We start from the raw sequence: 26,452 nt of genomic DNA, 5'->3' as shown, positions 1-26,452 counted from the left end.
GCCTGACTCCAGGCATAGTATTTCAATTGTCTCATGTGCATGTGAAAGCTGAGCAGTGAATAAGCAAGACCAGAGGACTTGATGCACTTGGATGAAGGTGCTGGAGAGGAATGTTGAAAGGACCACGGACTGACAGAAGAGTAAACAGATCTGCCTTGGAAGAGAATGTTCCTCAGATGCAAGGATGGCGAGTCATGTGTTTCGCACATACTGTCAGGAGAGATCAGTCCCTGGAGAAGGCATCCTGCGTGGTCGAGTAGAGGGGCAGCCAAAAGGAGGCAGGCCCCGACAAGATGGATCGACACAGAGGCTCCAACGATGGGCGCCAACATAAGAACCAGTGTGAGGATGGCCCAGGACCAGGCAGGGTTTCGTTCTGTTGTGCACAGGGCACTGTGGATGGGAACTGACTGGGTGGCACCTAATTACAACCACTACTCTATAGGGTTTCTATGAGTTGGAATGTTGGCAGTGGGCTTGTTTTATTGGCTTAATCTTTACGAGAGCATATTGTTAGGTCTTTTTTCCTGCAGAGCTGCTGGGTGGGTTTGAACTGTTGACCTTCATTCTCTGCTGAGTACTTAACCATTGATGCCACCAGGACTCTTTCATTAAAGTGTAGGAATGTGAAATGCATGTTGAGATAGGATGCTGTCTTGCAGGGCTATAAGGAGGGGTGGGATGGCAATAGGCATTCAATTGGTTTGTCAGTGAGGAGTTAAGAGTTTGGCATTGCCCATTCCACCTCGTTTGCTTTTGAATGGGACAGCAGATGCATTGTTTCAGGATAAGGAGTCTGGTAGATTCATCACATTATTTCACCTGCTTGCCTGACTAGCTAGGAGGGTGTGACAGGTAGGTTTATTGTGCCAACCTGGCCAATAAGAACATGTGGGATTAATACGGTTGCTGTTTGATTGGATGGCAAAGAGATAAATGACTTGGCAAGTCCCGTGTCTCATTTTCTTGCTCTCTGGTGATCAGACCAATCTGACGCTGCTAGTTCTCTGCTTCAACTTGTGAGCTACACGACCTGTGGGACTGCCAAACCATGGATCGTGTCTCTAGAGCTTGAGGTTCCTTGGAGACCTGCCTTGGCACTCTGCTGGTGTGCACATCACTTGAGCTTTGGACTGTCACATCCTGTCACCTTGCAGACTGTTGGTGACCCATCCTGCTGTTTGCTGCCTGTGGCTGGACTGTCTGCATTGTCCAACAGAAGTCAGCTGTCTGCTTCCTTGACCTTGGACCCAGAGGCTCTCGTGATTGGAAGGACTTCCAGTATATTAACTGTTCCACAGAAGTGAATTGACTGAGCCCTCTGTACTATTGTGTGGAATAATTAGCTGTTATATTCCTCCATGCTGTATTTATCCATATACATATCAATATATCATAAGTGTCCTGGTTTTGTTTCTCTAGAGAACCCTGTCTAACACAGAGGGAAATTCCAAAGCTCTCTCTGTGTTTCCCAATAGAGAAACAATTTGAACTTCATTGCCCTGAGGAATCCATTAGTGTATTTAGTGAAGCAAACCTTTATATATTTATGGTTGCATTACAGTTTATTTTATGGGATACAGCAATCATCTCTGAAGTTCAGGTGTCTTCAAAAACTCCTGTTCTAAAATATTATAGGGACCAATTTTTATGAAAATAAAACAAAAAGGGCAGTTATATTAGTATTCTTGTGAATGTTTACAGTCTTCAACATTATCTAACAGTTCTCTTCTAAAAAGTTTTAATACCTGATTCATCTCCCTTTGTATCTATTACAGGGAGCTCCAGTAGGGTAGTGGCAAAAGCACTCTACTGCTAACCATAAGCTGAGGCAGTCTGCTCCTGTAAAGCACTATAGCCTTAGACACCTAGTGGGTGGCTCCACTCTGTCCTGGAAGGTCGCTATGATTTGGGATTGACTCTTGGCAGTGGGTTTGGGTTTTTGGATCGGTGTATCTCTTCCAGTCGCATTTGTCTCTATTCCAATGGTATAGAATTTCTTTTATAAGCCAGTGCTCAGTAGGAGGGCCTGAAGTCTCAAGGCTGAGCATGGAGAGGCTCGTAATAATACTGGATGAGAAAGGGTTTCCTGAGGAAATGAACGGCTAAAAAATGAAAGGAGATAAACACATTCTGACAGTGGGATATGGGACATGTAATACTCTGTTTGTGTAGTCATGATCTTTCTATAAAGTGTGAAGGCTTTTGTCTAATTCAAAAGCCAAATATCACATTCTTGTACAGCTTTAGGCATATAGCAAATCCCAAACTGAATTGCAGTAATATACCACGGATAATACAGAAAGATGGATGTGTAAAAGTTGATACAAACACAAACGTGTACACACACACATACAAACTCTCATATTTTGTGATACTTGTATTGGGCAATGGAATGAAAAGACAATGGAATTTTCCGGGAATATTTTGACCCATGCCACATTTGTTTAGATATTTGTCATTTGATAGATATTTAAGTTGTTTCTAGTTTTTGACCATTATGAAAAATGTTTCTGTGAACATTGTGTCCAAAATTTTATATGAGCAAATGTTTTTATTTCTGTTAACTATATACTTAAGAGTATCATTTTTGTGTTATGTGGTAACTCTACGTTTAACATTTTGAACATTGCCAAACTGTGTTGTAAAGTGACTTCACCATTTTAGAATCCTAATAATCACATTTTTGAGAATTCCTAGAAGCAATTGCTGACCAGAACAAGTGGTACTCCCTGGCTTAAAACCAGGAAAGCTCTATGTTGGGTTGTATCTTTTCACTCTACTTAACTCAATTTGCGTGCTGAGAAAATCACTTGAAAAGCTGAACTATATGAAGAAGAATGTGGGCATCAAGATTGGGGATATGCAGATGACGGAACCTTGCTTGATGAAAGCGAGGAGGACTTGAATCACTTTCTAATGAAGATCAAGGAGTGTAGCCTCTAGTATGGATTACACTTCAACTTAAGGAAAACATTAGCTCTCGTACCTGAATCCATATGCAACGTTATGATGAATGGAAAAAAGATGGAAGCTGTCAAGGATTTCATTTCACTTGGATGCACAATGGAAATAACAATTAAGAACTCAAACAACAAATCACATTGGGCAAATCTGCTGCAAATACCTCTTTAACATGTCAAAAAGCAAAGGTGTCACCAAGGTGAAGCTGAGCCTAATTTTCAATGGCCTAATAAAGCATGTGGAACCTGGACAATGAATAAGGAAAGCCTAAGGAGAATCAATGCATTTGGGTTATGGACTCAATGATGAATAGTAATCTGTCATGGATTGCTGGAAGTCCAACATGAATTAATCTGCATTGGAAGAAATACAGGGGAATGTTCCTTAGTAGCGAGTATGGTGAGACTTCTCACATGAGACATGTAATCAGGAGGGACTCTACCGCGGAGAAAGATGTATGCTTGGTAAAGGAGAACATCAGCAAACAAGAGAGAGACCCCCAGCAAGATGGAGTGGCACAGGGCTTGTACAATGGTCTCCCACATAATAACAGTTCTGATGACGCTGCAGGGCCTGGCAGGGGTGTTGTGACTTGGGACCGACTCAATTGTACTACAAGACAATAATGTCTCTGTCTTCTTACCAATACTTGTGATTGTTTATTTTTCTGATGGAAACCATCTTAATGGGTATGAAGAATCCAAATGGCCTAGTGATTGAGCACTTGGCTCCTAACCAAAGAGTCTGAGGTTTGAACCCCACCGCCACTCCCTGGGAGAAGTTCTGCTAGTCTGCTTTCATGAGGATTTGTAGCCTCAGATTTGCAGGGCAAGTCTACTCTGTTTACAGAGTTGCTCTGCGTTGACTGGGAGACAGCTGTTTTATATTGACTTGCTTTTGTTTAATGGCTGTGGAGTGCTAGCCCCTTCTGGTTTTGATTTGCATTTTCTTGATGAATAATGAATTATGTGCTTCTTATGTACTGTTGGGCTTTTATTATTAATAAGAGAGGAATCCTTTAACTGAAATGTCCAAACTCAATCCCCCGCCACTGGGCTGTTTCTGACTCACAGAGGCCTGTGTTGGGTTTCCTTCAAGAAGGAGATAGCCCCATCTTCCCCCTAGAGTGTAGGTGGGTTTGAAACACCAACTTTGTGGTTAACACTTCAAGGCTTACCTGAAATGTAGCCTTAATTCCATCTTTTCAGTAGTAGCTGTGGGTAGGGCCATCCTTCCTAACCACGTGTACCAGGTAAATCTTTATCTTTTGCTGTCATGTCAAAAGCCATTTCCCTTTTAGGCTTTCATTGTCCTATCTATTCTTTCTCATTTTCTCTTCTCTACTTCTCTCTTCCAACATCTATTAAGGATCTCAACACCTGTAAAACCTTCATTTTATCTTTAACTCCTAGATACTTTAAAATTCAAGTAGGCGACTCATCTAGCTTCAATGCTCTTTGCCTTCCTCATCTTCTAAGATTTTATCTTCATTCTGCTTCATTAACCAACCCCCAAATTCCAACATTATAATCATCTTATCATTTGGAGCTGCTCTTCCTCTTAGAGATTGAATTGTGTCCCTCAAAAATATGTGCTTATGATCTCATTTGGGAATGGGTCTTCCTTGTTATGGTGATAATACGGTATTAGTGTAGCATATGGTAATAAAATGGTATTAGTGTAGAGTACGAAACCATCTCTGTTTAAAAATTAATTTTATTGGGCTATAAAGAACACATCTCACAATGCAATAGTCAATTATATTAGGTAATGTTGTTTAATCATCATCGCAATTAACTTTGGAAGTCTTCTTCTATTTTGTCTCCATTGGTGTTAATGCCCCTTCCCCCCACCCTTCCCTTTGGAAACAGACATCTAACTAAGACAGCCTTAAAGAACAAAAAGGAGAGGTTTGCTCTCTCAGATATAAAGAGTTGTTAGTAAGGTATAATTAAGTAAGTGGTGTCCCTATAGAAATAAACAACATAACCCGTGAACCATACGATAAAGTAGAGTAACAGATTCATTCAATTTGTGAATCACAGGGAAGAAGAGAGGCTGTACAAGCATTATTCATGTATAAAAAATGCAATTGGATAATTACCTCACACCATACATAAAAATCAACCTTAATGTCAAAGATAAAACTATGGGCACTGTTGAGAGAAAAATGTGGATATATAGTACTATGAATAGAAAGACTTTATTTAAGATGAAAAGACTCTAAAGGTAACACTGTAGATGAAAATATTAATAGTTTGAGTAACACTGAAATTAGGAACATTGATTTATAGCCATGAAAAACAAATTAAAAAGAAAAGGCAGACACGAAGGGAAGACAGTTGCTAATTTGTAACTTGAAGTATTGGGATCCCTTATTTAAAGGAATGTAACGATAAATAAATCAGAAAAAGACAAACAGCTCCATCAGAAATGGGCAGAAGACCTTGATAGACATTGCACACTGGGGGAATGGCCAGTAAGCCTGGCAAGAGATGCTCCACCTTTTTAGCTCATTGATGCAGCGAGGTACTATTTTGCCCCTGGAGTCGATTGTCAATATTGGCTGTTCTGTGACTTTCGGTTATAGAGTTAGGGTTTTACTATTTATTCAATAAATGCTTGACAAGGCCATACGCTGTACAAACTAGTGTGCTAGACACCTTGGCCATCTCAGTTAACAGAATCAACAACTAGCCTTGCCTTTTTGGAATATGGTGTGTATGCAGGTGGAGGAGGTCGGGAATGGGGTCCAATGCTAAAGCATCATCCTGAGAAATGACCGACTCTGCGAGAAGGTAAGCGTGAGGGAAGGCGAGTGTGCTGGGAGGCTGCGGACAGCAGCATGGCTCACCAGTGGGGCTGAGAAGGAGTTAGGTCAGCGTGGTTGAGGAGCTGACATTCGCACCAAGGTTGGAAACAGAGGAGGAGGTGGTCAGGTCCATGGACCCCTGGGGAACGAATACTCCCACCAGTGGAGGGCCTACATGAGGACCAGCAAGGAGGCGGCCTGGTTAGAATGCTGTGGGCAGAGCAGCATCTGAGGACAGAGTTACTGGTCCCCTGTCCTGTTCATCTTGACGATCACTCAGTTAACCAGCTGAGTCTTCTTGGCTAAAGCATTTTCATGTTTACTATAAGTGAATTACATTTTTCACTTAACCCGATTGTCACATTCTCAGTTAAAACAAGTGGCTCAAAGCTTATTCTTAAAATATAAAATAATGATGACAATAAAGCTGTATGTACTATAACTGAGAACACTGTGATAGACATAAAGTGTGATTAAGACTCTCATGGATATATTGAGTGTTAACACCTGTATGTTGGGATGTGAAATTTTTAAGTATAATCTCACATAATCGGCTCAAAGTACAAAGTGGCATGTAGGAAACACATTGATGCATATTTGAAAGAAAGTTTTATTGAACTACCTTTTTCTTGAGGAGCCCTGGTGTCAAAGTGGTTATACATTAGGCTGCTAACTGCAAGGTCAGCAGTTCTAGTCCACCAGCCTCTCTGAGGGAGAAAGATGAGGCCTTCTGCTCTTGTCAAGAGTCACATTATCATTTTAACACCAATGATGAGACAGAGAAACATTGGAAGGAGTCTTCAAAACTTTTTTTCCAGAGACATGCATTCGTTCAACAAGTGAACTGACACTGTGAGGGTTGGGTGTACAGTAGTGAACAGACAGTCAGAAATCCTGGCATAGTCAATTCACAATCGTGCTTAGGAAAAAAAACACTATTTAAGTCTAAAATGTATTTGTTTTAAATGTTGAAGAAGAGATAACAGGATTTCTGAATACTCAACAGGCCCAGTCATAAAGAGTTTGATGTTTTATGACCACTTGTGAATTTTCTGAACTTGTTGAAGGAAACTGAGAACATATGTCAAAATCCCACTCCAATGTTACACTAGGACATGAAGAAACACTTCCTGAGACTGCCAGGAAAAGAGCAGTGGAATGTAGACATTACGACTTCCTCAAACTTCTCAGCTTTTGACTTTGACAGCTCACTGACTTAGTATTTGGCAGTGTTTGAGTTAATCTTTTATTTGGGGTCGGGAGATGGGTGTGTGTGTTAACTAAGAATTTTATTAATTTACTTTTACAATTTTTTCTTCCAAACCATTTTATTAGGAGTTAGTGCAGACATCATATTTTTCCATAGTTCAATTAGAGGGCTCTGTAAATTTGGTGTCCATTTAATCTTTCAAACAAGAATAAGTTCATCAGTTTGAATCCTGGGAGAAGGATGAGGCTCACTGTCTTGGGAACCCATGGGGACAGTTCTACTCTTTCCTACAGGGTTGCTATGGGTTGATATCAAGGCTGTGGGAACAAGAACATCAAATACTTGCTGCCATTCCAACAATTGATACTTGTGATTTGGGATTTTTTCATTTAACTACGATATTGTTAAAGAAACCATTACCTCATAAAGTAGCCAGTAAATATAGTTTTGTTTATCAGTTTTGTTACATCTTCAACCAGAGTCTTTTCCATTTCAGCATTGATGCGGATGGTACCATGACTGTGGACTGGAATGAATGGAGGGAGTACTTCTTATTCAATCCCGCTAATGACATTGAGGAAATCATTCGTTTCTGGAAACATTCCACTGTAAGTGCGCTTCACGTGCTGACTTGTCTGTAGTTGGAGTGGAGCTATCAGCCGTAGTACAGCGTTCACCCAAGCGTCTCCTATCCTGCAGTCAGGAGGTGCAAGTCCCCACTAGCTCTGTAACTCCATGTTCTATTACGCATGGGCAGAGCGTATCTTAAAACAAACCTCCAGGACTGAATAAGCCTTGAAGATATGGTATGTGTTTTTACCAGAGGTTCAGAATTTAAGGAGGATAACCTGTGAGTCTTGTATTTATATTTAAGTAAGTGCCCTGCTTCTGACCACAGGTTGGTGGTTTGAATCACCATGGAAGAAATGTATGTCAATTGGTCCCATGAAGATGATAATTCTGGAAGCCCTGTGCGTCAGGTTTGCTCTATACTACAGTCATGCTTATGATATGAGTTAGAATTGATGGGTGGCAATAGGTTTGTTTGTTTATTGTATCTTAGGGACCTGCAAGTAACAGTTGTGTCTTTTAAAGATTCAAAACAGCCTGGTGAATCTCAGTGCCTCATATCTGCCAGGCTGGGTCTTTGCAACCATTGAATAATGGAGGGGCAGTGGTGCCTTCTGTGATTTTTGCTCGTGTAGTCAAATGACATGAGAACTGACTTATAATAAAACCATTGAAGGTTACAAAAGTTCTTTCTTGCTAATCTCCTTAGACTTTCAATCTTGTTTGTATCTCCCCAAATTTTTAATTTTTAATGAATTCCTTTCAATATTCTAGTAACCTACACCAGTGCACATGAAGTTGTGCAGATTTCTCTTGAAGCCAGTTGGGACTTTCTGGGGGACTTCCCTCCCTGAGGCACCCATGGACTTGTCTTCTTGCTTCTTTCATGTATTTCAGTAAATTGGTACAAGTGTATACAAAGACATTGTAAGAATTTCACTGCACTAAGTGAAGCCCAAGGAGGTTTCTGGTGGGGTTGTAGGGTAAACATTGGACTGTTAACAGCTAACTTCAACCCTACTTGTCACACCTCGGGGAAAGACGAGGCTGTCTGCATCTGTAAAGATAGATTTACAGCCCGACCACCCTTCTGTGGAGTAGGTTAAGCGAAGCCTGAAGTTCACATTGCTAGGATTACCAGTGCCTAGATCTGTACGGAACACTGAAAAATGATTAGTGACTGATATCTTTTCAACTGTGTAGACCTTATTACTAGTTAAGTTGCCTTGCCTCCCTTGGTGGTATAGTATCGTTCCTGTTGGGCTTCAAGTTCAGCAGTTCAAAACCACCAGTATCCCTGCAGGAGAAATATGAGGTTTTCTACTCCTGCAAAGATTTAAAGTCCTGGAGACCCAGAGGGGCAGTTCTACTCTGTCCTACAGGGTTACCATGAGCCAGAATCTAATCGATGGCAGCGAGAGTGAGTTAAGTTGCTTAGGTAAGTTTATACTATGTCAGAGTAGATTCACATGATCATATTCTTATATCGTTGGATGTAATTGATAATGTTTGAGGCTAAATACCACATACTCATTTTATTGATACTAAAGTGATGCGAGAGAGAGTTATTACCATAGCATTGTCCCTTAACCCTACATTCTTACCTATAAAATTTTACCACTGAAATCCTTTCCGTAATAAAATTGTAAATATATTGTTATAAGACTTGATTTGCAAAAAAAAAAAAAGACTTGATTTGCTGTCAAGCTGTGTTAGTAATCCATAATAATGCTTAGAATATATTGAAGGGGTCATTTACAATAATACCTCCCTATTATCAAAATCTTATGAATCTATTGCATTTTTAAATTACAAGTCATATAGGGCATTTCACAAGGATGAGTTTATGAGTCTTAATATGCATACTTTTATTTGATTCAAAGTTAAATGCTTGAATCATATTATATAATTAAGAATAATGTAGATAGGACTTTATGAGGTAGGGGAAATATTTTCGAGAATCAGCAAGTTAAAATTTTCAGCAGTATCATTGCACATGACAACAGTTTTTTGCTGGCAGTGGCTTCAGAGTGAAGGGAATGCCTTCACTCTGGCTGAGACATAGAGAAAACTCCACTCTCGGTGGATTCAGAAGAAACATTGTAATTGTTGGTCTTACAATCTTGCAATTACTGGTAATTTTTATATTTTGTGAATGTGTAGTATGGTTAACTTAGAGTGAATGAAGTGTTTACAGTAATCTATATACTTAAAACGGTTCCTATATTTCTAAGAAATACAGTTGTCCTTAAGTAGAAAACAGCATATGATTCTCTCATAAGACAAAAGCACTTCGGGGCTCATCTACTGTTTAGTAGAAGGAACATGGGATTCTGTTTTCTTTTTAACAGGGAATTGACATCGGGGATAGTTTAACGATCCCAGACGAATTCACAGAGGATGAGAAACTCTCTGGACAGTGGTGGAGGCAGCTGTTGGCGGGGGGTGTGGCTGGTGCCGTCTCTCGCACCAGCACGGCCCCTTTGGATCGCCTGAAAATCATGATGCAGGTGAGCTTTGTGACCGAGTGTTCAGTGTTCCCAAACATTGCAAGAAAAGTGGATGAAAAAATGGTGCTTTAAAAAAAGAAATTGGAAAAAAATTCTGATGCATAGCCTTTCACAGCTTAAAAAAAAAATCCTATTTTGTGGTTAAATTCAGTCCATGAAATATTTTTGTGTGTTCTATCGAACTTTAAAAGGTTAGTATGTGTAAGTAAAGTAGGTTTAGCTTTTGGAATTCTTCTGACACTTGAAATGTTTAATGAAAAAACAAAATTTCCATCCATTTGTGAAGGATTCTCCTAAGATTACCCCTTTCTATTTGATGGTCCTTGTCAAAGGTTGTGAGTTTTACAGTCTTGAAGCCAGGATAGACTTTTTAACAGGATTTTTCCGCTGAGGTCGCAGATTAAGAGGTGGGTTTGCAGGCTGCCGTGGCTGCTTATGATGCGTGGAGCCTGGCCTGGCCGCGAGCTCACAGAGAAGAAAGTCCAGGGATGGAAGTTGCCTTAGTGCTCAATGTGGTGACCTGGGACTCTTTACTGATAAGACCATGACATGGAAGCTTGAACTTCACTTTAACCACTGGGAATCGGGGGCTCAGAGAATTGAAACCATCTGTTCTTGACAACAGATTAGAGAAGGAATGGGGTATATTCCAGGAGCCTTTGCGGCACAGCGGGTTAAGCATTGGGCAGCGCTTTCAGGTCACCAGTCATTCCAGCCCACCTGCTGCTCTTCACGAGAATGGTGAGCCATTCGTGCCCGTCTCGGGAACTCTGTGGAGCTCTTGTCCTGGTCCTGCTGGGTCGCCGTGGGTGGAGTCAGTGGCAGTGGGTTGGGGTGTCTCTGGCTCGAAGACTGTGGCTCTCCCGCGGCATGAAGCCGCCAAGCCTCATTTCCTTCACTCTGGAATTGGAGTAAGAATATGCGACAAGGAAGGCTTCAGTGATACAAGGTGTATGAAAGTAGCTGCCGTACTGGAAACTAGTAGCACCTTAAAAATCTCTCCAAGTTGCGTGTGTTATGCAACTACTTTTAATGTTTGTCCTTATATTTTTATATAGAAAAAACAGTGATATTTAGAATATGCCAAAGTACCAAATGTATTTAGGCACAGAGATAATGCTTTAAATTAAAAAGGGAGAGGTTGTGCATTTATGTGTAACATTCATATTTTCTCTTTCCTCATAATATTTATTGTGAACCTTGATCAATGAAAATAAAATGGACTCTTCTGGACTGTAGCTCCCTGACTTGAGACGTGGGAACCTGGAATGTACCTCGCTCTTTCTCACTGCGTCACGGCAGACAGAGCCAAAGATCTGATTCCAGCGTGGTTTTTCTAGTACTTACAATATACTAATTTCATAAGTAACTACTGAGCACCTACTATGTGTTAATCGTCCTAAATGCTAAGAAGGAAAACTGTAGCAAATAGTGATTTGCTATTTTTCACTCAACAATCTTATATTCTAGCAACAATATAGGCTTAGTCGGGATTTAATAATGCAACTGTAACTGGTATCATGAGTAAGAAATACACTACGATAGGAAATGATCTCTCTGAAATGAAAGAGAATTAAACTGGTTGACTGAGTCTGCTGAGGCCCCCCCCAGTTCTGTGCAAGGGGCATCCTTATGCATGAAGACAAGGATAAGTGTTAGAGTAAGACCGGGTTTGACTCTACATATATGGTATGTTACTCACTTATAGACAAATAAAATATTCATTTATTAGGAATAGAGATAACTTCAAAAGTATTTTTTAAGTATGTAGTAATAGATTTAGCTTTTGGGTATGTGTGTGGTAGTCACTTATTTTGTGGAAGCTGAAATTCACAAAGATAGCTTTCTTTGATTATTGGGATTTATTTAATAAAGTTAATCATTTATTTTCAACAAGTGTTTATATGTAGGCAACAATAACATCTAGTATTTTTTAGCATGTGGTCGTTCCTACCTCTGCAGTTGGGGCAAGTCATTCATCAGTCCACACTGGACTAGGCAGTTGGCCCATCTGCTCTTGAGTTTATTGGCTAGAGAGGCCTGGGCCATGCCATGGAAGGGACGCATTACTATTTTTGACACCAAGCTGTGTTCATCCCAGCATCTGTAGCTCTGATATGTACAAATGTGCATAAATCATTTTCATGTCCATTTATAATTTCATGACGATATTAATGGTTGTGTGAAGGGGTTACTATTTTACTGACAGTGTTCTCCTTCTTCACTTTTCTTAAAATTAGTTGAGTTCCAAAACGTGCTTCATATTCTCATATTTGTCTAATCTGGTTCACTGTATCTACAAATATTGATCGTGTTCATGTTCACTTTGGTCATAACTTCTGTGTCTACTTTTCCAGGACGAAGAATACAGATTCTTTTCAGTTTGAGGTTCAGATGTAGAACTCTAAAATGATTCTATTCATGTCTCCCACCACGGTGTAATTACTAGAGCTTTGAACCAGTTCATTCTGGCTCGTCTCCTTGCTGGAACATTGCATTTCCCCTCAAGATATAGTAAACCATAGTTAAGATTTTAACAGCATCTGTAAGTATCACCTGGGGAGCTTATTAAACTGTAGATTCTAATTCCATACATCCAGGATGCAATATCAATTCTCAGCAAGGGTTCGAACCCGAAGAGCTGGTTCAAAGGCCTGCAATGTTCTCAGTTTTCTGGGTTCTTGAATAAATACTGTATTTATATTTATAAATACTATCAGAAAAGAGAGACTAATTTTCAGTTGCTTTGGAAATACTTGCAATACACGTGGCCCACATTTGACATCATTTTACTTTTGTCTTTAGGTTCATGGCTCAAAGTCAGAGAAGATGAACTTAGTTGGTGGCTTTCGACAGATGGTGAAAGAAGGGGGCATCCGGTCCCTTTGGAGAGGAAATGGGACAAATGTCATTAAAATTGCCCCTGAGACAGCTGTGAAGTTCTGGGCGTATGAACAGGTAATTACTATCACCTATCGAATTCACTGGCAAGGAAGCCTTAGTGAAGGGATTCAATAACGGTTCACATACAGTCCTTCAAAGGCTATTGTTGCTCTACATCATCATTGTCCACTTGAACTTCATGAGGACCTTCTTGTTAACCCACTGCCATTGAGTTATTTCTGACTCACAGAGAGCCAATGGGACAGTAGAACTGCCCTATTTTATTTGGGTTTCTAAGGCTGTAGATCTTATGGGAGCAGAAAGGCTAACTTCCTCACCCTCAGAGCAATGGGTGGATTTGAACTGCTGACATTGTGGTTAGCAGCCCATAGTTTAACCACCAGGCTTCCTTTATAGGAGATTGGACTAGTTGAATTCAGAGATTTTTCAAGATTAAATACTGTGATTCTAATTCATATCATTTATAAATAAAGACTTCTGTGTCCTTGTCTGAGTAGATTTTAGAGGAAAGGTAGAATTTTAGCCTCTTCATTATGAATTCAGAGTAGAAATTTCACATTAACATATATTCTAGGAGAGTATCCCAATCTAACATCTGGAATGAAAGCTTTAAATTGAAATTCTTTGCATGATTTGACATTTCTCAGAAAATTGAGTTGAATAAAAATTTAGAGTGGACACTCCATGAAGACAAGGGGTCTAGGGGCTTCTTCTTGATTTAGGAAATAGAAAAGCAGACTAAAATAGACTCTAGGATTTTGATTAGAACTTATCTTGCTTGATTTTCACCGTGGGCATTACCAGTAAGCACCCTTTGCTTCCAGTCAACATGACTCCTTTCTGAGCCCGCTTGACCATATTTTAATTTATGCATGCTAACTCTTCTTCTTCTTGGAGAAGTCTTTCTTTATAAATGATATAAAATTCATAATCACAGTCTCAGAAACCCAAATAGGGCAGTTCGGCTATGTCCTATTGGCTCTCTCTGAGTCAGAATTAACTCAATGGCAGTGGGCAGGAAAATTAATAAGATTAATGTTAAAAAGGAGCTTTACTTAGCATTCTGGTACAACCAGAACACAGAGGACCTGGAAGCTCTGATCTCTTGGGTTGGATTATCTGCTGTATGGAGAATTCCATGGAATAGTAACAGATTTCATGTTTATCACAAGCTAGAAGCATCATGTTGCTATGAGAGTACACATCTGTGAGGAACTGCATTGAGCTGTTGAAGGCACTACCAGGGACCTTGTAGACCTAAGGAACCACATCTGTGGCCAGACAATGGGGGTCGCTGGAAGCACAAGTATGGCCCTAACCACTGACTGCTCAGAGAAGTCCAGCAAGTGGAACTTCACTGCCCCCGCCCCCGCCCCTCTGCCTTATCCATGTGGCCCCCTCCCGAGTCAGAGGCCAATTACCTCTCTGGACCCTCCGGAGAGAAGGAGTCGGGCTTGCCTGGCTGCTGAGACCTCCGTCTGTTTGGGGCAAGTCCAAAGAGAGGCTTTCTACTCCTGTAAAGAGCGACAGTCTCAGAAGTCCACAGGGGCCATGCTACTCTGTCCTTCAGGCTTGTTAAGAGTCAGAATCCCCTCCATGGCAGTGAATTTGTCTTTTTCCTGTCCAAACGGTTTAAAGATGGACTCTTAGTCATAATAACCACCCCATTTCCTGACCCTTGCCCGTGTGCCCCAGCACTGTGCGACGCCGCACACCTTGCCCTGTTTACTCCTCTCGGCACCCTCCTGAGATGGCTACTGTGGTCACAGGGGAGGAAAGTGCCACTCGGACAGCTTTCTGAGTGTGCACAGGGCCATGGGGGTCCGCGTCTGCCGCCCGGAGGCCCTAACTTCCCGGCTCGCTGGTGCTGCCACAAGGTCCAGTGAGCTGGGTCCGGTTGCTTTAGTATGGGTGGGCGGCATAGGCCCTTGGCTAGCTGTATTATAGTTATTACCCGCAAAAGCTGTTCACGTAATCATATTTATTACCTACACAACCTATGCGTCCGTGTTTGGATCTTTATATTTATTACCTACTGTTTTCTAAGTTGTTTGGGTAAGATTCTTGTGGTACTTATCGACGAGTTTTACTTATGCTGATAACAGTAACCCATTTAAAGAAATCGATGGGAAAAATACCCTAAAACCATCTATTTTCTTTGCCTCCAGGAAAGAATGCGTTCACTTGGTCTTAGGAAAGGGGCACCCAGACCGTGTCTATGCAAGATCTGTGTTGTGTGGGGCCTCGTCTGAAAACACTGTCCAGTAGACTGCAGGGCCCCACATTCAGTCTTGCTTTTTCTGCTGGGTACTGTTAACGCAATGGATGCGCTGTCACATTGTCAGTTGAGTGATTTCTATTTTGGCACTAATGCGCTTTTTAAAAACTCTTTAACACAGTACAAAAAGCTGCTGACGGAGGAGGGACAAAAAGTAGGAACCCTGGAGCGATTTCTTTCAGGCTCCATGGCTGGGGCAACAGCACAGACCTTTATCTACCCCATGGAGGTAAGAACCGTTGTCGCGGTGATGGAGTCTGTTCCGGGTTGCCTTAGTTACCTGTGCTGGGGAGCACAATGCGCCTGAAGGAACATTGTGAACCCCTGCATTTGTTAACTCACAGTATCTGTGGGTCAGCCATCTTGGAGGAGCTGAGCGGGGTGCCAGGCTCAGGGTCCTCAGCCTGCAGTCAGGGGACACGAGTGTCTCCACGAGCTGCCTGGGGCTCCTCAGGAAATAGCAGGTGCCTCCCCCCTGAATCCATGATCCGAAGAGACAGACAATGAGAGAGAGCAAGCGCCCAAGGGAGCCCCAGTCTTTGGTCACTTCTGCCATATTCTATGGGTTACCCAGACCAACCCTGATAAAGTGTGTGTGGGGGCACTGTACAGGCTGTGGGCTCCCGAAGACCTGGCCCATGGAGGTCATCTTGGCTGCCACCGTATTGGTGGGAATTATGAACCCCATTCCTCTCCAAAAAGTTTCTGCATGATGCCTTTATCAAGGGCACCGCAGGATTTGAGTAGGAGACAGTAATCCTAATGAGATAGATGCTTCCCGTGGAAGGTGGACTAGCACCCTACAGACCCATGGCCTGTTGGTTACTGGAGAGCCCTGCATAAAGGTTTTCTTTTAAAACCTTTTTTTTTCTTTTAAACTTAAGAGTTTGTGTTGTCTTGTTTTTAACACACCACAGCAACCCAATGTCGCAAGACCGCCAAGCCTAAAATATTTACCTTCTGGCTTTTTCTAGAGAACATTTTCTGACTGCTGGAGAGCAGCAATAATATTATAGATGTGGATTTCTTTATTAAGGAAGGTTGTTTTTTTTTAAATAACTGATAAGCCTGAAGAAAGTTACAGCCTCAAATTTTACTTGCTTTGTGGTATGCAAATTAATATAGCCTTCTGTGTAACCACCTTAAACATCGTAGGATTATATTAATTTCGTATTACTCCACTTAGCCCTCAAAAAATAGCCTGTGGAAACTCCTGTTCTTCCTCTGATATCTTCCATCTCCATCAATAGCCCCGTCCCACCGCCACTTGTGTTCCTACGTGGAAACCCTGGAGGCCTCCTTCAGGCTACCTGTGTGCTCACCACCATGTCTAATTGTCCCCCACACTTCCCTTCTCCCCTCCCTCCCCTGCTGCTGCAGGGTCCTTTCCCTGTGCAGCCACGGAGTCTCTGTGATCCTGGCCTCAGCCCTTCAGCACAGAGAGCACATCAACAGTAAGCCCTAGGGTTTGGTCTTTGAGAAACCACTTCCGTAATTAAATTCTGTAATGGTAGAGTCCATGCGAACAATAGTATTTTGTTATATTCTCCCATATCCAGGTTTTCAAAACCAGGCTGGCTGTAGCCAAAACTGGACAATACTCTGGGATATTCGACTGCGCCAAGAAGATTTTGAAGCATGAAGGCATGGGGGCTCTTTACAAAGGCTATATCCCCAACTTATTGGGCATCATACCTTACGCAGGCATCGATCTCGCTGTGTATGAGGTGAGTTTAACAGTCTTTTGAATCTGAAAATATGCTTCCGGAATTATTCTTGTTAACATTGGACTTCATCTAAAGGACACACATGCACACACACCAGAGAACCATTGGGAACCAAAAGTAGGTTCAGGGGTGTGTTACTTGAACTCTCTAATTACATATCTTTGGAATAAAAAACCCTGTGTGGGTGCCGTCAGTTTTCTGTTCGGTTTCTTTGAGATTTATATTTGTTGTTGAAGAGCTTGTAGACTATCGACTCAAATGCAGATAGAATGGCCCAGCTCAGAAGATGGCCCTAGGGACATTTCTGTGTGGGAGAGAAATGAGCCAAAATGGCCCATCATAAACTATATTAAAGTCAAGAGGCTGGTTTCTTGTGCCAGGTGATATTTAAGAACCTTGGTGAAGTGAAGGAAGGAAGCAGACGGGAAGGTCTAGCAAGCCCTACTGTTAGAGGACCACTTTCCCGGGATGAGAGGACTGGGAGACTATGTAGCAATCACCGATGTGGAGTCAACCAAGAGGGAGACAGTGGATGCACAAATAAACACAACCGAAGGAGAAGTAAATGTGACCTCACTGAGCACCGAGAGGCAAAGCATGGCATGGAATGGGTCCTGCCAAGAAGTCGAATAAAATAGATGAAGAGCTGTGGAGGCACGCCTTAGGAGAGCATTCCTAGTTCATAGAATTTTAAATTGGTTGTTGAGTGGCTTAAAGAGTGCCTTCTCTACCCACCCCCTTTCCTAACTTCAGCTTTCCAGTGCAAATATGTAGCCTATCGGTTTCTAAGGAATTACTGCTTTTTTATTGTCATGTTATAGTACAACATGGACATAAAATAAGACGCTGAAGTTTAATTTTTAACATTGCATGTATAGGGCTGTTCTTGTGGTCTAACCCTAATAGCCAAGTCTGCAACTTGGAGCCCAGTATGCAAATATAAAGATAGTGTAAATATTTTAACTTTCATTAAGCTTGCTTTAGAGTTTTTTGCATATAGTATATACTTTTATATACAGAAACTTTATATTCAAAAAGTGGATTAGCCTACACATTTTCCATCATTTCTCCTATTGATTGCCTTGCAGTGGAAATACGGGGCATTGAAGGCAGTGGGTGTGGGAAGAGGGAAAAAGCATGTCCGGGGATCTGAGTCTGAGCACTTATTAAAAGCCCACCTGAGATATATGTTCCTCACTTATTAAATCAGAATGTCAATGTAGTAAGTCAGAAGATCCGTGAGTGTTTGTATAAGGGCCAAATGAAATAGTGTAAGTGCAAAGTATAAAATGAGATACAGTTACAGTCAATTCACAGCCCTCCTTTCTGAAAATTTACCTACATGCTAAAATGCATTTGTACTCCACAATTAATACTCCCAACATGCTCCTGTACTAAAGATGAAACTCAAGTAGTAAGATCCCATTGAGCTCAAATAATGCCATTGTTCATTTGGTAACTGCTGAGTGCTAGAGTTAACTTTATAGAACGTAGTGGCCAAGAATAATGAAAATTAGCTATAGAAGTAGTCTATCAGTGTATTACTATGTACTGCAAAGACATGCACACACACCGCGCGTGCGCACGCCTTAGGCCCTACTGTTCCTGGGAATGTGCCGCTTGGTCTTACAGAAATGAGAGCATGACACGGGACATTTTCCACATGGAGTAAAGCACTGCACTGTAAAGCCTGGTTTCTAATTTATCTTTCCTGTGGCAGCTCTTGAAGTCCTACTGGCTAGAACACTTTGCGGAGGACACCGTCAACCCCGGGGTGGTGGTGCTGCTGGGATGCGGTGCATTATCCAGCACCTGTGGCCAGCTAGCCAGCTACCCCTTGGCTTTGGTGAGGACTCGCATGCAGGCTCAGGGTGAGTTATTTTTAAACGTATGGTGATGGTGCTTTAAAAAATAATATTACTTTTTAATTTATTTAAAAATAGCTTTCGAAAACAAAATCCCTCCAAACTCACTGCCATTGAGTCCATGCTGACTCATAGTGACCCCATGGGTGTCCGAGACTGTAGCTGTTTATGGGCGTAGAAAACCCAGGGCTTCTCCCGCAGAGCTGCTGGGGGTCTCCAACTGCCGCCACTCGGAGTGCAGTACTGCGTGGAACCACCGCACCACCAGGGCTCCCTGAAGGAGTTTCATTGGCATGGAATTCACGTACCATACAATTCAATGGCCTAAAAATTTGTAAAGAATTGCGTAGTTATCAACACACTTTTAGAATATTTTCTTCAATCTTGCCCCCGTTATTATTAGCTTCCCATTACCCACCAAACTTCCCCGCCCAAACCCTAGGGAACTATTACAGATTATAGTAGTTCTTTACAGATTCACCCCGGGGTCATGTAAGGAAAACCATACAATGTAAGAGAACTAGATTACAGAAACAAATAAAAAATGGGTCAAAAAGAAAAGCAGATGCTAGCATGTGAAATTTTATCCCAAGTACACCTGGCAGTAATCTACTTCCAACGCACTCTGTCTGAGGGCAAGACTACTCACACTTCTGGTCAATGACCCAAGGGAATTCCATGAAGGCTTAATTCTCATGGGGACCCTCCAAATGGATTTTGCATTTTCCCTGCCTTCTGCAAACCAAGCGCTGAGAGTTTAAGCTTCAATACAGTTCCCTCCTCAGGTGTTGGGCTTTATCATTTACATTCTTTGGATCACATGGGATGTTGTGCTCCTTCTGTGTGGACTTAGCGGACACCTCGATAAGACATGCTTTTACATCCCCAGACGCTGTTCTTTCTGATAGCCAGACACCGTCTGATTATTTCACCACACTCTGCTATATTGTCCATATCTTCAGTGATCACTTCATAACACATGCCGAGTAGGGCCATGTCATCAGCACTAATTGTTCATAGATTAGGGTTTATGATTAAGTGAAAGCTCAAAATCCGTGTGTGTGTGTGTGTGTGTGTGTGTGTGTGTGTGTGTGTGTATCCCTGCTCCACTTTAAAGGCAGCATTATCAAAGTAACCTATATGAGACACTTGGTAATTCTAATAAGAGAGTCATTAATCTAGCCAATTGTAAAGAAGTTAAAGTGTTATTGAGAAAAGGAAAACATTCATATACAGGAAAGCTTTTGAGATTAATACATTGGCTGTTCACTTAAGTTAGACACTTAAGTACCTGAGCTCTGGTTAAGAAAGCAATGAGGGTTGGACACAGGCATACATTTCAATCACGCTCAGTGACTACGGCAAGACCATCTCTGCAGCACGAGGACATGTCGCAAAAAGCAGTGGAAACATGAGAATAGCAAGTCCATGGCAGTCGTAAGTTGATAGTTATCAGGCAACCGCAAATGCAAGAGATTTGAACCAAAGTCCACTGATTTCCCAAACCATGACCTTGATATTGGAGTCTTCTGTGTCTCAGCTCTAAGTCCAAAGCAGTATTTCAGTACATTTAATTTAACAGGCGTGATTAAGGTAAAACCCACTTCTCAGAGGGATTTGTGGATGAAGAATGAACAGACGCTGTGCATCAGGAACGCGCTTTAGATCTTCTCAATGTTAGTAGCCTGTTCTACTGAGCCAGCAAGGTGTAGTTTTAATTAAGAATATTCCTTGAGCTTTATTATTTATTTAGACCTTTTAAAAATTATTTTATTTTATTATTTTTAGACCTTTTTTTAAAAAACAATTTATTAGGGGCTCATACAACTCTTATCACAATCCATACATATACATACATCAATTGTATAAAGCACATCTGTACATTCTTTGTCCTAATCATTTTCTTTTTTTTTCTCCTCTTTTTTTTTTACATTTTATTAGGGACTCATACAACTCTTATCACCATCCATACATATACATACATCAATTGTATAAAGCACATCCATACATTCCCTGCCCCAATCATTCTCAAAGCATTTGCTCTCCACTTAAGCCCTTTGCATCAGGTCCTCTTTTTTTTCCCCCTCCCTCCCCTCTCCCCCTCCCTCATGTGCCCTTGGTAATTTATACATCGTTATTTTGTCATATCTTGCCCTATCCGGAGTCTCCCTCCCCCCCCTTTATTTAGACCTCCTTCCGGAACCTTTCAACATTATTTTCCGCATCCTTCCCTTAGGCGCACTTTATCTATGCCGTGCTTTACCCATACCAGGAGCTCCATGGTGTGGTAGAAAGCACAAGGGCTTCGGAGTCAGAAAAACCATCAGCGCATGGCTCACTGCTCTTGCTAGTTATGTAGTATAGGACGCTGCACAGGCTACTCCCGCTTGCTGTGTCCTCATTTGTAAAATGGCCACAGTAATGTTTACTTTGCAGGCTTGGTGTGTCGCACAGTATCTGATACTTAGGGTACCAATATTACCATCATTATTGTATGCAGGACCCTCACCCGTTGGGTTACTGTACTAGCAGAGATTGCATAAGAGGGCACCCACCTTGCTGGGCCCCGCGGGATGTATGATAACGTTTCTTTGTATTCTAGGACATCCTCCCTAGATCATATTTGTTCATCATAATAATCAATAACGAACTGAAACCTGCTTGAGTATTGAACTAGCTTGGTTTCTTTTTTATTCTAGCCATGGTTGATGGAGCCCCACAGCTGAACATGGTTGGCCTCTTCCGACGAATCATTTCCAAGGAAGGAGCAAGAGGACTTTACAGGGGCATCACACCGAATTTCATGAAGGTGCTCCCTGCTGTGGGCATCAGCTACGTGGTGTATGAAAATATGAAGCAAACTTTAGGCGTAGCCAAGAAATAGCATGCTGCTGCATTTTTAAATTTCAATGTTTTCCTTTCACGTGATTATGGAAGTTTTCGACCATTTCTAGACTTCCTTTTCTCGTAGTTGCGACATGCCCTCGGCACAAAGAAAGCTGCATTTTTTATGAAATAGAACACCATAAAAATGATCACTCCAGATACTTTGGCTTAATTTCATATGCACAGAATTGTTTAAGATCATCATTTTGATAAGTTCATACCATTTTTAAAAGCCACCAAATTGTATTTATATTTTCCTATTCATCCTTCCTGCAGCTAATGGCCCCACATGCTAACTCTGAAAAGTGTACTTGCTTTTTTGTGTTAGAATTATGTCATGAATGTGTCTTTTGGTTGGTCTGATATATGCCAATTCCTTTATACTTGAGTGTCTTTTTCCTTAAAGACAAAGCAATCAGAAAACTTCAAGACTTACAATATACAAAAAAATTTTTTTAGACTTAAAACTGTTTCCTTATGGAACCGTAAATAGAACATCAGTGCATTGAAGCATCCTTTGAAGCAGCCCAGTCAGTAGACAGCTTGTCTTATTCTCTTTCTTGGAGCAAAATAGGAAGGACCGTGAAGGACAGCATTTCAGAGCATGTGACCTCCAAGGCCATTCATACCGCGGTTTTGTGTAAGGAGGCATAAAGAGGCAATTTTTATGTCACTGGGCACTTTTCATTTTACTGACACCATTATTTGGTTCCTGGATCGAGCCACACAGTGATTAAATGTCAGGATATTAGTGTTAAAGTTACCAACACAATGCAACGCCTTGGAGAGATTTGGTGATTACTTGGAAAAGCGGCAGGAACCAGAATGCTTTGCTGATGTCAGCTCCCGAGCAGCGTCACTCTCTTCTCTGTCCTGTATCTTCTGCTTCTTGACCCCGAGGCAGCAAGGCTAGTGCGGCCATCCTTGGCCATGGGAATGCCCCTGTGTCACTTCCACGGAGAGGTTTGGTCAGGCAGAATGACATCTTCATCTCTTTCTCCCTGTTGGATTTCTTTGGTCCCACCATTTTCCAGCTGGGCAGCATCAGCCCAGTACATGTTTAACCATCATGTCTATTAATGTTGTACACTAGACACCGACATTTAAATGAAAAGCTCAATTTGTAAACATACACGTTCAGATTTTCTCTTGTCCGACGTCTTAGGAACATGCTCTGAGATAGAAAACTTAAGGTCTAATGTCGGTAGCTAGCCTTTTTACCGTACCGCAGCAACCTTGATAGTCATTTACCCCTGCAAACCCCCACCCCCTTTGTGTGAACTCTATGCAATGAAGTTTTCTAAAACAATTTTTCTCATCACTTTTTTATGTAGTTCCTAAACCAAAGACTGGTTTGATGTCTGCTTTATTTCCCGTTGCGCATGAGCAGCAGTTTAGGGAAACAACAGGCACTTGCTCGTGGAACCTACCTCTTAAATGTTCTGGATCACAGGGAGGCTGGACTTGGCTGTCAGGCACACTCTGAAACGCAGTGTGCATCTTGATACATGCCCCACCATTTCCATCTCCAGAGTCTCTTTCCACTTTTGAGTAATCCCCGTCTGCCAAGAAAAGATACATGATCAGAGCGTTCTTTCTTTCTTTCGTTCCCTTTCTTTTCTACTCGTGAAAATGATGGAAATAAATAATTTTGCTAATGTTTTAAAATTTTGAACTGCTGAAAAATATGAAACTGTTCATTGTTCATTATGAATTTTAAATTGTTTGCTACTTAAAATTTGGAAGGTGTGAATGTGATTTGTCTGTGTATTTTGTATTTGGAGGGGGGGGGGAGGTGGAGGGGAAGATCATATATCGGTTGAAAAAAGCCCAGCATTGAAGACAGGTTCTTTGTGACCAGACTGCATATTTGCACCCATTTATATTAAAACAACAACATTTGTTTTTAAACAACGTGTCTGTTTTTTTTAAATGTTGTAAGATGGTGTACGTGCGTGCATGTGTACACACACACACACACACACACACACACACGGCGAGTCTGTTTCCTAGGGAATGTCTTCTGCAGAGGTGTGAATCGAATGCTTTAAACCCTGGCCCCACGCAGCCTTCCCACGTGTTTGGGACTTTCCTGAATGGCCACACTCATTACTGCCAATGCCACGAGTCTGGGCATGAGGTGATGTGTATGGGACAGCCAGGTAGGTCTCCCACTTAGCAAATTGGGTCCCATCCTTGGGGTTCACAGTCTGGTGCCAAGGGGAATCCAGAGCCTCAACTTGAAAATGTGGGGAAGAATAGGTAAAGGATCGCAACAAAATTCATAACAAACGCAGACGACAGACTCAGGACAAACTTTGAAAAGAAGACAAGACAATTTCTATTCTAACAGGAATATCATCCCAACTCCAGTTATACCAGATTAGACCACTCCTCCACCCCCACCCCACCCCCGGGGCCCTGGGTGAGCCCAGCAGCCTGAGTCAGCTCGGCCCTGAGACTCTGGTCAGATGACAAGCTCCACGTGCAAAACAGCACAGCCCCACGCTCACCCCACCCAGCCCTTCCTCCCGTAGCTCCATCTGACACTGCGCGTTTCCCTGACTTCCCGCAGTCATTCCACTTGATCGTCCCCAGGAAGGCAGGTGTGGAGTCCTGGGTTCAGTGCCGGGCATCAGCCAGGTCGGGCACAGAGCTGGCACTTCCTCCTCCCTCTGCCAACTCTCCGACCTGTCACCGCAGATGGAACGACGTCAGTGCTTTGCCTTCACAGCGAATAAAGATCACAGGCTGTGCGCTATTTTCCTCCTCTAGTGTCACACCAGGCATTGGTGTGCAAGTGCACCATGCTGCCCTCATCCCCAGGCAGGAATCTGCCAGCCCCGGGAGCTGTGCTGGTGTAATGGTTACACGTTGGGCTGCTACTGCCAGCACTTGCAGTTGCTTGAAACCCCCAGCCGCTCCTTGGGAGAAAAACGAGGCTTTCTATTCTTGCCAACAGCATCGGTCTTGGAAACCCACAGGGCGGGTCTGCCCTTCCTACAGGGTCGCGGTGAGTTGGACTGCCTTGATGGCAGTGGGTTGAGTGAGTTGTGCTCACAGGTCGCTGGGTGGTTCCTATAAATGGCTTGTGACTTGGTGGTGGTATGGAGACTGCTGAGCACAAGGGTGGCAGTTCAAACCTACCAGCTGCTGCGTAGGAGAAAAATGAGGCTATTTGCTCCCGCAAAGATATCGACAGTCGTAGACACCCCATACAAGGTCGCTGTGAGTCAGAATATACTCAGTGGCAGGGGGCGGATTTGTTTGTTTGTTGTGCTTATTTTAACTAACGTAAAAATTGACTCTTGGAAACTCACCTAGTGGTGCCGCTGAAGAAAGGCCTGGTGATCTGCTTCCATAAACATCACAGCCCATTAACCCTTCTGAAGTACATTTCTACTCTGCCACGCACGGGGCTGCCGTGAGTGGGAACGATGCAATGGCCACGAGCTGTTGCTATTTTATTTCTCACGGGCTAGTGCATCTGGAGACAAAACGGAAGGAGAAGCTATATGGTGGAGGGGAGCAACTAACGACCATCTTCCCCTGCCTGCCGAGCTGGGTGGGGGTGCTGGAGAGCACACCCCGCCTTTGCGGAGGCCCAAGCCCCAGACGCATCCCATGTCCACGAGGACGTCTCTTCACGGACGCTGGTGGGCATCCTGGTGACCTGACATGCATGTCCACTGGTTTGTGGTGGGCCCTGTATTCAGCCTAAATAAGCACTGGGCTGCCACTCACAAGGTTAGCGGTTCAAACCCGCCCACTGATCCCTTCATGGGCGAATGGTGAGGCTCTCTGCTCCGTAAAGATGTCCAGCCTTGGAAACTCTAAGAACTATACTCTGCATCACTGTGAGCCGGCATCCGCTCCATGGTGGGGGCGTCCCTGGTTTGGTGCTGAACGCCTCGGGCCCCGAAGGTCAGGTCTGTGCAGTCGGTCCATCTGCGGGGCCTGGCTCGGCTTGAGAGGCAGTTCCTGGAGCAGGATGCACCGACTCCGGGCCCCGCCCTGACCGAGGCTGGAGGATGGCCCAGCATGGAATCAAACTCAGGCCCCGCCTGCCTTCTTCCTGGGGAGGATCGTGGAATGGCTCCACCTGAAGTCCGGAGTGTCTGCAGTGAAAGCAATCTGAGGGCAGATACGGAGGGAGGGACCAGGCAAGTCAGCGGGGCGTGTGTCTGTCCCTGATTCTACCTCCAAAGAACCACCACGAGGGGGCTTTTAAGGGACAGAACGTCATTTTCTCACAGGTGGGGAGGTTAGTAGGTCAAGTCAGGGCTGCAGCAGTGTGAATACCATTCTGATTAGCTCTGGGTGGTCCCTGGGGCTCCCTGGCAAACCCACTCCCCCCATTGCCACGTGGCATCTGTCCCCCTTGGCATGCTTCTGTGTCTCATCTCTTTGTTTAACTCAGAAGTAGGTAGAGACAGCACCCACTCAGGGTATGAGCTCATGAGCATAACAAGGAGGCCCCGCCTCCGCAGAGGACAGGGCTCCGGGTTCCAACATACATCTTTGGGGCGGGCACGCTGGCTTCTAAGAGTGTGTGTACACTCCTCCCTTCATACCTGCTTTCCAGAAGGCATGGACTCGGGTTTGAAGGGATTTGCTTCATTTCCAGCCCCGCAGTCAGCGTCGTTTGCAGGAATGTGTCACACTTCCATGGCAGGTCCCTGTAGGAACCTCAGTGCACCAATGGGGACACACAAAGCCAACCTGG

At 43.0% G+C, this 26,452-nt stretch overlaps 1 protein-coding gene across 2 annotated transcripts in view; it reads left to right on the top strand.

Moving 5' to 3' along the window:
* The window catches only part of SLC25A24 (solute carrier family 25 member 24), a 42,225-nt gene extending 18,613 nt beyond the window's left edge, over window positions 1-23,612 (top strand). Inside the window, exons 4-10 of one of the 2 annotated variants that reach the window (XM_075558842.1) lie at window positions 7,483-7,594; window positions 9,908-10,066; window positions 12,872-13,024; window positions 15,370-15,477; window positions 16,808-16,975; window positions 18,696-18,846; window positions 21,540-23,612. In XM_075558842.1, coding sequence (XP_075414957.1) covers window positions 7,483-7,594; window positions 9,908-10,066; window positions 12,872-13,024; window positions 15,370-15,477; window positions 16,808-16,975; window positions 18,696-18,846; window positions 21,540-21,724 — 1,036 coding nt within the window. In that variant the 3' untranslated portion in view covers window positions 21,725-23,612. The remainder of the gene's footprint in view (window positions 1-7,482; window positions 7,595-9,907; window positions 10,067-12,871; window positions 13,025-15,369; window positions 15,478-16,807; window positions 16,976-18,695; window positions 18,847-21,539) is intronic. The other variant, XM_075558835.1, reaches the window with a different exon arrangement.
* The last annotated feature ends 2,840 nt before the right edge of the window (window positions 23,613-26,452 follow it).

The sequence above is a fragment of the Tenrec ecaudatus genome, chromosome 1, assembly GCF_050624435.1.
Source record: "Tenrec ecaudatus isolate mTenEca1 chromosome 1, mTenEca1.hap1, whole genome shotgun sequence".
In the NCBI taxonomy this organism is placed as follows: domain Eukaryota; kingdom Metazoa; phylum Chordata; class Mammalia; order Afrosoricida; family Tenrecidae; genus Tenrec; species Tenrec ecaudatus.
Note: the sequence above shows the minus strand (reverse complement) of the source record. Positions and strands in the feature narration are given on the sequence as shown.